Source organism: Sinohyriopsis cumingii, chromosome 1, assembly GCF_028554795.1.
Source record: "Sinohyriopsis cumingii isolate HCF-2022 chromosome 1, ASM2855479v2, whole genome shotgun sequence".
Taxonomy (NCBI): domain Eukaryota; kingdom Metazoa; phylum Mollusca; class Bivalvia; order Unionida; family Unionidae; genus Sinohyriopsis; species Sinohyriopsis cumingii.
This window is the reverse complement of record NC_142961.1, coordinates 64,496,203-64,509,670: the sequence shown is the minus strand read 5'-3', so window position 1 is coordinate 64,509,670 and position 13,468 is coordinate 64,496,203. Positions and strand designations below refer to the sequence as shown.

Genomic DNA, 13,468 nt, shown 5'->3' with positions numbered 1-13,468 from the left:
GGCCAGATTGTTGCCAGTGTTAACACAACAAGGTAGGGCCAGATTGATGCCACTGTTAACACAACAAGGTAGGGCCAGATTGCTGCCATTGTTAACACAACAATTAAGGGCCAGATTGATGCCAATGTTAACACAACAAGGTAAAGACAGATTGCTGCCAGTGTTAACAGAACAAAGTAAAGACATATTGCTGTCAATGTTAACACAACAAGGTAGGGCCAGATTGCTGCCAATGTTAACACAACAGGGTATGGCCAGATTGCTGCCAATGTTAACATGGCAGGGTAATGCTATATTGCTGCCAATGATGACATGGTAGGTTAAGGACAGATTGCTACCAATGTTAACACAACAGAATAAGGCCAGATTGCTGCCATTGTTAACACGACAGGGTAAGGCCTGATTACTTACTGCATTTAACTCATCAGGTAAGATCAGATTACTGCCTGAGCAAATGCATTACTTAAGGCCAGATTCTTGCCTGCATTAACACATTAGGTAACATTAGATCACTGGTTTATTAACCAATCAGGTAAGTTCAGATTACAGTAAGAACTGGCTTGAAAGACCACTGCCATGAGAGACCACCTGCTTTGAGAGTTTGAGAGTCTAGATTCTCATTTCAAAAATTCCTTATGTAGTGTCATGACCTAGTCATGGGAGACCATCTGTCTTGAGAGACCAAGAATGTTTGGTAGAAAAGGTAATTTTTCAAGATGGGTTCTACTGTAAGTACTTGTATCACAATAGCAATTGACAAGGTTTGTACAATCTTGAAAAGTGCTTGAATTTTGGTGGCTATCTTGAAAAATGCTTGAAGTTGAGGTCAGTTTCAAATAGTACTGGAAATTTGCATGAAAATACTTCATAGTTCTTAAAAAGTGCTTCAACTTCGAGACAAGTATATTTTATTGAAAATATTAATTTACTGGTATCAAGAAAAAAAATAAAGTTTTTAAAACAGAAGTTAGATACCCGATCTTCTAGAATTGTATTTCCATGTTGGGTCACTTGCATATTCATTAAGACTTTGGCTTGGGTCACTTACTTATTAGTTCTTAGTCTTGTTTGGGATTGTAACCATCATGTTGTAAAATGAACTCATGCTGTGTTCATTGGGCTGTTAATGCCAATAACAAAGTTTGGTCATGTACTCAGATAAGGGAAGCATATTTTCAAATTATTCCCATGAGCAATATACATGCAGCATACATGTGTAAAGCCGATTATAAAGTAGGTGCTTTGTTTTGTGTTTGTCAATATGTCCCCATTTTTTGATGGTGTTTATTTAGTCTTATAGAAAAATTGTGCTCATCTGATGTCCAGTATGGCTACCTCAGTGACCAGCTTGAAATTCATGTGGTTGCTCATCCTAAAAAGTCATTTCATCATTGTTTTTTTTTTAACAGAAAATTTCTTAAAATGTCTCATTGGTACTAAATGAAAAAGGTGCTGATCTGACATACAGTGTTGCCACTATGGCAGCAGTCTTGAAAATCTTGCTGTTGCTATTCCTAAGTGCAAAGTCATATCTACGTGTGGTTTTCACCAAAGACTAATCATGATATTTTGTAGGTCCTGAATGATAATGGTGCTTACCTGACCTCAAATATGGCTGCCATGATGCATTTTGAAAATCTTGTCTCTTAACTCTTCTGAATGGATGATCATATCAACATGCCATTTTCACTAAAAGTGTTCTACTGGTGTCTAATTCATCCTAAATGAAAATGGTGACATCGCTATGTGCTTTATGGCTGCCACAGTGGCTAATTTGAAAATCTTGTGGCCCAATAATGTCAGTAGACAGAAAAGTGCCAGTCCTTTCAAGGCATGTTTGTTGAGATGATGTTGTTTAAAGGTTTTATTATTTTATTTTTTATATTTAGTTACAAGGACATATTTGATGGCAGATTGTTTATTGGTACAAATTTAAGAGCCTTCTGTGCCTGGATGCTTTCTGTCAAATTAGCTTAAATTCTTTTGAGCAGTTTTTAAGCAGTTGTTCAAAGGTTTTTCTAGTTTTTATTAATAGCAGATATATTTGATGGTGGGATAATTGATATAAAACAGGATGTTTTCTGTCAAATTTGGTAAAATTATGTTGAGCACTTTTGGAGATCTGAAGCTGATTAAAGGTTTTTCTATTTTTAGTAATAGTGACTACTTTCTGCCAGATTTAATTATATTCTGTTGAGCAGTTTTAAGAAGCTGTTTAAAGTTTCTTAAAATTATTTTAGTAATGGTTGCCATAGCTGATAAAATATCAGCTACATTTTTTAAAGCTTTGAAAACTGTTTGTCTCAGGATGCTTGCTGTAAATTATAATCAAATTATGTTGAGGAGTTTTTGAGAAGTAGACATTTGAAGTTTTTGCTGTTTTTAGTAATGAAGGCCATAGAGCTTATAAAATTAAAAGCCCTCTGTGCCAAATTGCTTTCCTTGAATGGCATCCAGAGTAAAAAAGTATGAAAGGCCTTGATGCTGGAATACATCCTATAAAATCATGCAAATAGGTCAAGCAGTTTCTGATGGTTGTTGGATGATACATGGCAAAGAACATAACCACAAGCTCATTAGGCAGTAAGGAAATGTACCCTGTCATAAAAACTCAAGATTTGTACCACTGATGACAGTTTGAATTCAGATGTGATCATTTTTGCCAAAATGGTAAACCTTTGAACAACTTCTCAAAAACCACTCTGTAGAATTTGAGCAGATTTGACAAGAGTTGATCTTGGTATGAAGGGCTTTAGATATATACAAAAGATGCGTATCCTGTCTCAGATATGACCACTGTTTGTAAAAATTGATGAACCTTTACTAATGCCTTTTCAAAAACTGCTCAACAAAATTTGACCAAATTTGACAGTATCTGAGGGCCATTCAGATTTCTAAAAATGATGATGATCCACTGTCAGTCATTGCCACCATTACTAAAAATGGAAAACCATTTACACAACTTTATTTGAAGAAAAAAAAAATGCTAAACAGAATTTGACCAGTTATGACAGAAAACATTCTGGCATAGAGGTCTTTTAATACTGACAAATAATGCTAATGTGTTGTCAAATATGAATGACCATACACAAAATTTTAAAAATAACATGAAACAGCTGTTTTTATAACATTTACAATCAACAGCATTGGAATAAATTTTAACAGAGAGCATCCTGTTGACCCAGATTTGTTGGTGAACTGTTTTTGCATTTGTCATTAAGCACATTTCATTCAGGCAAGCAATCACAGGAAAACTTGGGACTTTGTTCATAATTTAAAAAAGCAGTGCACCAAGCCGATTTGTAATTTTGTTTACTAGTTCAGCAAGTGCTCTCTCTGATTTGTTTCAGTGACATGCTGAATTATGGTTGCACCCGTCTTGAGATTGGAGTACAGAGTGTGTATGAGGATGTGGCCAGAGATACAAACAGGTCAGTTTAATTATTTTCACAGATTTAGTAAATGCTGCATGTTCATGACATAAAATAGCCAAGTACTTATCATCAGTTTGTATTTTCTTTGTTGTATGTTCCATTGTTCATTATATAATATATGGATTTGTGCATCAGTTGCAGTTGTGGTTAGAAAGACGACTGTCGATGTTGGGTTCAAAAAGTCAAAGGTCAGTGTCTCTGATTAAAAGTAAAAACTGGTTTCTGCACAATAACTTTAGTTTTAGACCATTTAACATTACCAAACTTCGTGGATCATTTGTGCTTGGGGCAAGAAATACATCTTTTGATTTTGGGATTGAAAGATCTTGGACCATCATGTTCAAAAGTCACATAAATAAAAAAAAATTCCAGAGTAAGTTTTGTTCTAGATCACACTCCTTATTAATCTCTGTAGATGGCTTGCAAATGAAGCAGGAAAGAAATCTATTAACTTGGGAGTCAGAGCTAAAGGTTTAGGTCACAGAGACAAATGGCAAAACGATTAAGTAAAATAACTTTGATTGCACACTATAAATGGCACCAAACTTTGAGAATTGTTTGCCAGTCTGTGAAGAAACTAGGCTACTGATGTCATGTTAGACAGCTTAAAGGCAAGGTCACAATAACCCAAAATAAAAGCAATTAGTTACTACATGATAACTGACATTCCATCCAATCTTATTGCAAACAATTCATTATTGATATTATTTTTGATCTAGGTAAAAACCTTTTATTTAGGATTAAAGGGTCATGGTAAAGGTCACTGTGACCCATTAGTTAATGCCCAGAGGTAGCTATGCCATGCTTGTGACTACATTCATAACTGTTTAAAATAATGTGGGTGTATAATATATCATTCACACTACTCCTGTTGAAAGTCATATAGTATGCATCATAGTGACTTCCTATGAACTCTGAAAGGTACGTTTTGCTTTGCATTTTGTAAGAGACAACTACTGGAGGGGGGATCTGAAGTGGCTCAATCGTTAGCATGCCAGACTCAAGATCAGAAGTCTACAGGCTTGAATCCCACCATCAACCTGAGTTGGCAACCATATTGTGACCATGGGCAAGGCACTAGATAAAATATTTGTGTTGCTGTGTGATAAAACACCAAAACCAAACCAAACCAAACCAAATATCATATCAAATGAAGAAGAAAATGGTTTCTGAACAATAACTCAAGTGACATAAGACACCAAAGCAAACCAAACATCACAGTGAAAGAAGAAGAGGAAGAAGAATTCAGGTTCTTCATCAACAGTAGTTATCGATCTCTGTGGATGGTTTGTAAGGAGTAAGGTAGAGCCCATGGTCTCATCATCTCAAAGGTCAAAGTCACTTTGGTTCTGACTGAAAGAAGAAAAATGGTTTCTGCACAATAACATTAGTTCTACATCACATACCTCAACTTGTCTTTCTGAAGGACTTGCACTGGGTAAAGAAGTCTATTAAATTTGCTGTCGGAAGGCAGAAAAATTGTTTTTGCACAATAACATAGCTCTATATCACAGACCTGGACCAAACATTGTGGATGACTTACACTTAGGGTAAGAAAGAAGCCTATATAATCTGGAATCAAAGATCAAGGTCACTGTCTAAAAGAAGAAAAGCTATATTGAGGACTATTAAATATGAGGTGGACATATAATGTGCTATTCACAGTACTCTTGTCATTAGGCGATTGTCAACAGAACTAGAAGTTCATCAGGGTACACGCAGGATTCCAAGTTATAGATGTGCAAAACACTCAGGGTACAAGCTTACCAAGGGAATGATATATGTAATAGATGAAGCCAATTTGTTCTCTCTCTCTTTCAGAGGACATACAGTCCGTGCAGTGTCTGAATCATTTCAGATGTCTAAAGATGCTGGTTTTAAGGTTGTGGCCCATATGATGCCTGACCTGCCTAATGTTGGCCTGGAGAGAGACATAGAACAGTTCATTGTGAGTAGAACATGGCATTCTTCTCTTCCCTGATTTAGGTTGCAATGATGTCTTTAGAAAGATTTATTACTTTGTTACTATTGTACAGTATTTCATATTTATAATTTGTCTTTCGGTATGTGACTAAGTTTAGACAAGCTTTTATATTATATGTTCTGTATCTGTTTGGTTTTCTTTATATGTGTGTGTATGTGATTTGGACTTTTAATGTAGCTTTAACAATTTGTCAGTCATATCGCTACAATGTCTGCAGTGTGGCAGTTTATAGTGATGTCTAGCACTGGGGCATCATGCTGCAGACATGTAGCATGATGTCCCACCTAGTCATATTATCCTGACACCAGGCCGACCAGTCCTAACACTAACCTCTTAATGCTGAGCGCCAAGCAAGGCAGCTGTTAGTACCATGTTTGTAACTCATTAGTATGACTCGGATGGGGATCAGACCCATGACCTCCTGCATCTGAGATGAATGCTCTAACCATTAGTAAAAGTTTAAACAAAGTCATATAAACTTTAATGGTGAGTTTAATGTTGAAATCAGGCCATATAAACTTTACTGGTGACAGTTTAACAGATGACACCATTTAGTAGGCAAGTTGGTACAGATGACAATTGAAGCAATTGACTCTGGGCAATGAAGGATGAAGACTTAAATTTCATTGGTTTTTCATCACTAAAGCTGACAGCATTCTGACATTAATTTTTGCACAAAATTTTAGATGATGGAATTTCGTTGGAAACTGATAGTCTTAATTAACCCTCAGTCATTATTGAAACATTCTAGCAATACTTAAATTATAATAAATATAAGTGAATATTTTTGCTCAGATAAGGTGTAGGAGGTTCTGGTTGCATCAAGATATAAGTTTAATGTGCCTTTAATTTATGCATGCATGCATACATACACACACACACGCATGCACACACACACACACACACAGACATATGGTTGTGTGGTCTAATGTGCTTTCTGTTACAGATCACTGCCATCTCACCTCTGTCTGTGTGGGTTTGAGTCTCAGATTCAGCCAGTGTGGGTATGTGAGAAAGCTTGATAGTAGCTTCTCGTGTGTCGGTGGTTCTTTCAGCGGGTTTTCCTGGGTTCTTCCTCCACCATTAATACTGGCCACCATGTATAGCCTATTGTGTGCTGAAAAATGGCATTAAACCCTGCAATAACAACATACATACATGCATGTATGCATGCATACATAGATACATGCATAGATAAATACATACATGCATACATACATACATACATATTACTTACATGCGTACATACATACTGAAAAAAAGCTGTTTATGCGCCCTCACTTGTTAACGTAAAATTTACAGAACTGTTTTCTTTTCAGGAATTCTTCGAAAATCCAGCTTTCAGGGCAGATGGACTGAAAATTTACCCCACTCTTGTGATTAGAGGGACAGGTGAGATCTTGGCTTCATATTTTCTATTTGGTGTCAGTACATCATGAGCAAATGGATAATTGTTGATGATAGCAGATCTACCACAGTTTTCTATCCATACAGGACCAGTTAAGGCAGTTACAGAGAGTAAATCCTGGCTTTTTAAGATACATATATCTTCATGTATGTGTATTTAATAGTGAAACTAGTTGGCAAATTTACCAGTTGATGTTTATTGCTACACTTATATTGTGGACCATATGATAATAATTTAATTGGTAACTTTACCATTACAGTTGAGTGTCAGTTTTTTTACAAGAGTACTGGGGCATCAAGATAGTTTTCACTCTTTAACATCTTCATATTTCTATTGTTGTGAACCATAATTTAGCAAAAGTTGGCCATGTATTCAGTATTTAGAAAGCATGATGTATGCATATAGTCATTTACAAGATGATTTCCATTTCGGAAGAGGAACATCGGCCATGGAGAAATTTAGTATTAACATGTTTCATATATATTTCTGTTCAGGTTTATATGAGCTGTGGAAGACAGGGAGATACAAGAGTTATCCCCCCAGTGTACTTGTTGACCTGATAGCCAAAGTGTTAGCCTTGGTACCACCTTGGACAAGGGTTTATAGAGTTCAGCGGTAAGTCAATATGACCAACATTATCCTGCATTGCTTCTGTGAGTTCTTCAAGATTTTTATTTTGAGCTATCCACCAATATGTGTGGTGTAATGTTGTGTTTTAAGGTTTATGTAAAGGACTTGTAACATTATTTGTGATTTTTATTGGATATTATTCATTACACCAGGCAAGTTGCACATGTTGAATTTTTTTTATTTTTGTCATTTTGTATTATTATTATTTAGGGTGCTGCTGTTTATATTTTTCCATTTCAGGTTGTTATTATGTTCTTCATTTAATTATCTTTTTAGAACACAATGGCAACCAGATGCACAAAATGCAAGATGTTTTAAGTTAGCAAACATGATCACATCTCTTGCCTCACTTCTACTACGTATACATTGACAGCAGCTTGCAGTATTTGTATTTCTTAGTTACTGGGGACTTGGACTTTGGCCTTCCAGTAAAGTGTGAAGGTGTGAGATAGAAAGACAGTGAAAATCATTTAAGAACAATTTCTTAAACCTACACATAAAATCATCTTTTATTGTGAGTATGGTGGAGGCCATTCCATTAGCTATCATCACATCCATGCAGCTAGAGAAAGACAACATGTTAGCACTGGATGCATCTATGCTACACCACTCTAATATGTATTCCAGGAATTACACATGTGGAGATTGATTACAGAGATGACAGCACATTTACTTTCATCCAATGACTCTCCACTTCCAATACAGCATTGGAATGGCTGGGAGATTGTTCTTCGATATTTCTCAGTCCAGTGGGTATAAGTCCCCCAGCTTCACTTTTGGGCCTGTAAGACACAGCACGTGGGGCAAAAAAGTGTTCTGGCTGATTTTTCTTAACAGTTGTCATTGGCTCACACTGCTGTCCTTGTAGCCCACAATCCAGTCCAGAAATCTGGTGTACCAAGCATCCAGAGCAGTCAGAGATAAGTTTTTTTATGGTGTTGCTTCCTTGGAACTATGTGGGGATTGGTAATTTTCAGCCCACTGCTCTACCAGCCTCCCAACCACCCATCTGACTTTCCTTACAACTTTCCAGCCTTGTTGCTTGCCCAGCCCCCAGCACAGTCACTGGGCCTGACATTACTGTTGTTTCAGTTGATAAACAACAACCAAAACCTAGGAACAATTGTACTACTGCTTCTATGCCACTTGGTATGTTGTGAAGGACATTTAAGGAATTTTAATGGCAACCCATTGCCCACCACCTCTGTTTTTGAGATGGCCTTGGTTGATTTTGATGACAAGAAAGAACATCCTTTCTTTCACCTCCTGCAATCTACTAATATTACAGAGATTTTAGTTCATCTCTTTGACAAAATCCAGAACCTGGGTAATTCTAAGACTTTTTTGTGGGCAGGGAAGCCTGTTACTGATGTCTTATTCTGTATGCTGATATAGCTAACACTTGGACATGTGCATCTGGTATATTCCAGGTGCCAATAAAAACAGTACAGCAGTACAGATGCCAACACCAGTGTGCTACAAGTTCATTCATAGGATGTTCATTGTGACTTAAGTGCTGGCCTTGTTGGTGATCTTTCATCTGGCCAAAAGAAGCAAGCAGGGAGAATAGGACTTGATGGTCCACATAGCACAAGGCAAATACAGTGTAGAACATCTTTCATGAGCTGTGTCATTATGGCTTCTTCACACAAGATGTTTTCCTCCAGTACTCCTTACCCCTACCACCTTTTTTATGTCATCATTCTCTGCCAGAAGAGAGAAGATCAGAGGCAGAGGGATATGTGGTCTCACTTCACTCAACAAAAGCTGGTTTAACCACAGTTCAGTTTCACATGGCTGTAAACCAAGTGGGAGGTGGAGAGAGTTCACAGACCAGACTCTTCAGGGTTTTATTCAAGGCTTATTCTGGCACCTAAATCCAGTGGCAAACTCAAACCAGTGGTAGGTCTCAGCAGGCTAAGTGGATACATGTTAGCATCAAAGTTAAAGATGGAGATATCATGATCATTTTGCCTTTCCATCAAGAGGGAGGAGTTTGCAATCAGTCAGGATCTGACTAACACATACTTTCATGTCCCTATACATCCAGCATTGCACAGGTTACTTTGATTTGCCTTTAAAAGAACAATGTATCATTTTCAAGGTCTGACTTTCAGCCAGAATTTCCATCTATGGATGCTCACAAACAACTGCATTGTCTCCTTGTTCAGGATCTCATCAACATTGACTTGTATATACCTGGATGATATTATTAGGTTTTGTTTGCTGCAGGAAACGAACAACTTCATCTCCCTTTTCACCCATCTGGGCTTTGTAGTAAATTGGGAGAAATAGGGTTTTTACCCCTGTCAACACATTTTCATATCGGTATGGAGTTTGTGACCCATGCCAGCCTCATTCATGTCCCTAAGATACGAATTGCATGCAGATGGCACTGCTGGCTCACTGATGCAGAAACAACAACAGGGTCCAATGGAATATATTAGATTTCTCAACTTGCCAATTTTTTTCTCTAGCTTTATCAGGAAGAAGAGGTTAACATCTGTTACTATCAAGGAATATCATTGCATGATTTCAGGGCCCCAGGTGGCCAAGTGGTCTAAAGCGTTCATCTTTATCAATCACTGCTATCTTACCTCTGTCTGCATGGGTTCAAGTCTCAATCTTGGCCAATCTTGATATGTGAAAAAGCTGCCAGTATCTTCCCATGGGAGGGTGGTCCTTACTGAGGTTTTCTTGGGTTCTTCCACCAGCTATAGCCTATCTTGTGCTGAGAAATGACATCAAACCCCAAAACAACAAGGCCAAGGCCAGCATGATTTCCAAAATATTCAGACTTAGATAGAGTGAGTATTGGCCACAACAAGATATATCAGACATGCTGGCCAACTTTGACCCGAATATACCAAAATCATTTACTTTGTTTCGAATGGAATTGTTCATAGGTTCTGACTTAGTTCAACTCAGACAAGTTAGAGCCCTTAGCCAGAGCCGCTGTCTTACAAGGCATGCTTTCTGACAATGCTAGCCTTGGTATGCATGGTTAGTGAACTGCATGCCCTTTCAATTGAGCCATATTATCTCCAGTTCAGATCAGATGGTTCTCAGGCTCTAATGACACATTCAGGTTTCACAGCCTAGAACTGGGCAATCAAAAAGTGGTCATGCACTTTCTCTCTTCTCCAGTAACACAATGACCGGAACAAAAATGCAAGACCCTGCCCGTGTTCCCAAGCATGCATAGAGAAGACCATGGGGTCCTGACAATCTTCCCTTCAAGGAAGCTGATGGTATAGGTTTGGTGATCATGCATTTCATACTGCTGTTTCCTATTCTGCAATTTAGTAACGTAGCTACTGCCCAAGCAACCTCTGCAATTGTTTTTGGGTGTTAAGTTGGAAAACAAAATTCCGATAAATTCCTTTTATCTTTTGACAGGGGCGCCACAAAATTAAGTTTTGGAGTGTGGCTCGCTACTTCTAACAATATTATGATGGGGGAATGTATTAAACAAATAAGATACATTTTTCATAAATTATGTTCTTCTGAGAATACTTACCGAATGTTGCTAATAAATCCTCCCATGCTGCACATGAGAGCATGATGTATTGTTTGCTAGAAACTGGTAAACAACCAGTTGATTGAGAGTCACCTCATTGGTGGTTAGGGAGTGATTGAAAGAGTTTCATCCTTGATACGTATAGACTGGAGAGACAAAAAAAAAATTCTTCAAGGATTGCATGATTTAATGTTAATGTGATTGGGTAACTATTCTCAGATAAGCATAATTTGGACAAAAATGTACTGTCATGTTGTTAATTGCTTAGATTTTTCAAGGTCTCATAATCTTTTTTTGTTTTCCTTTTTTTTTCTTTACAGGATTGTTACAATTGAGTCAGTGGTTATTTTTCATTTTTTACCCAAAGGCATTTTATTACATGTGATTGTTAGTTGTATTGACATGGAATATTTTGAAAGAGATCCTTTATCACTAATGATACTGTAAAAAATATTATATTTTCCATTGCTTGACCATAATTTACTTTTGTAGCATTAACAAGTATACTTTACTTGAAACACTCCAATATTTCTTATGAAAAACAAGAAAACCTACATTTATGCAAGGTTGACTTTCCTTATACATATACACTACCATGTAAATTCACACAGACTGCAGAATACTTTTTGTGAAAACCTAGATTTATAAGCTTCATCTTGTCTCACTGCAGCTGGAGGTCAGAGGTAAAAAGATTTAAATGGATTGATTTTGGAAATTCAGACAAGATCATCCAATAATATTAAGTAAAGCTGGAAGGCTTGAATCTTTAGTGCATAGTTGAGCATGATAATAACAATGATGACAACAGTAATCATTGTCATGGTGATGATTATGCTGATGGTTTAAGGACAGTGTTGACAGTGATGATGAGGAGGAGAATAATTATGATAAGAACTTTCATAGTATAAAATTTATGAATTGCTTTCCTAACACAGTTTTTATTACTCAAGCAGTTGTGAAAAGATATCATTAGCTTGAGGATAGGCCATAATCAGAATATTTGCTATAAGGTAGTATAATTCCCATTAATAAATACAAGAAAGAGATTGGTCTTCTTTGCACTGGGCATGAACTGAACAAATGGTTGATCAGGTGTACCATATTTAATTCACATAATTTTGGGCACATAACAAAATAAAAACATTATGTTTCTTTCATGATACAAGTTTCAGCAACACCTTCATATCTGTAAAGTTAAGAATTTATGATGTAAGGGCTATATGTGGATAAAGAACATATTTATGTTATGTACATAGGCTAGATGATGTATACATGTGGATTACAATAGTGGGAGAAATCTTTCTTAATAAGTCTCTGTGCATTTGCGTAAATCATGGATTATAATTTAATTTGTAAATTTTCCCCGTTTCTTCAAGAGACATACCCATGCCACTGGTAACCTCAGGTGTGGAGCATGGCAATCTGCGGGAGCTGGCTCTTGCACGGATGAAAGACTTGGGTACACAGTGTCGTGATGTTAGGACACGGGAAGTTGGCATCCAGGAAATCCACCATAAAGTTAGACCATATGAGGTAGAACTCAAAAGAATATTTTAGGAGAGGGAAAGAGATCAAGAGTGAGAGAGAGAGAGAGAATGGGTGAGTGATTCACTGGTTAATCACTGGATCATATGTTTTATAACCCTACCTCTTCTTGTGTCCATTTGTCCACCATCCCTGCTGGCACATTGAATGTAGCTATTCCTGTTATTTTTCAGGTTTAGATCAATTGCCATGAAACTTGGTAAATATTATGGTCATGACCTGAAGATTTACTCAAGCAAGTTTTGCTGGATTTATTGACCTTTTTGTCTTGTAGCTTAATGCCGTCAGTATATGATCCAATCTTGTTAGTCCAACTAGTCTAACAGTTTTTGGTAGATTGGCATGAAACTTAGTAAATATTTTTGTCATCACCTAAAGATGCATATGTAAACAAAATCACTTTTGTGCTGCAATTTTTGTTACATATTGGCCTATTTGTCATGTAGCTTAAATCAGTGTATGACAGAACTCATCGGGGCCCCGAGTGGCTGAGTGGTCTAAAGCGCTCTCCATCACAGATCACTGCCATCTCACCTCTGTCTGCGTGGGTTCGAGTCTCGGGCTCGGCCAATGTGGATATGTGAAAAATCTTGCCGGTAGCTTCTCGTGGGTCGGTGGTCCTTTCTGGGGTTTTCCCAGATTCTTCCTCCACCATTAATACTGGCCGCCATGTATAGCCTATCTTTTGCTGAAAAATGGCATTAAACCATATAACAACAAGAACAGAACTCATCACTAGTCACAGTTTTTGATGGATTGTCATGAACTTTTTTAATATTATATTCATGTAGATAGAACACTTAGTGCCCAAACATTTTGTTAAGTTATTGTCCTTTTTATACTTTTTATAGCATATGACACTATTTCATTAGCACAACTAGTCCCACTGTATTTGAGGGATTACAATTGAACTTGAAGATGCCCATTTTGATAAATCACTTTGTTCC

General features: G+C 37.1%; 1 protein-coding gene across 1 annotated transcript in view; it reads left to right on the top strand.

Moving 5' to 3' along the window:
- LOC149807007 (elongator complex protein 3) overlaps nt 1-13,468 on the top strand; it is a 71,277-nt gene that overhangs the window by 47,884 nt on the left and 9,925 nt on the right. Inside the window, exons 10-14 of the mRNA XM_089960581.1 lie at nt 3,351-3,431; nt 5,256-5,382; nt 6,738-6,810; nt 7,321-7,441; nt 12,353-12,509. Coding sequence (XP_089816707.1) covers nt 3,351-3,431; nt 5,256-5,382; nt 6,738-6,810; nt 7,321-7,441; nt 12,353-12,509 — 559 coding nt within the window. The remainder of the gene's footprint in view (nt 1-3,350; nt 3,432-5,255; nt 5,383-6,737; nt 6,811-7,320; nt 7,442-12,352; nt 12,510-13,468) is intronic.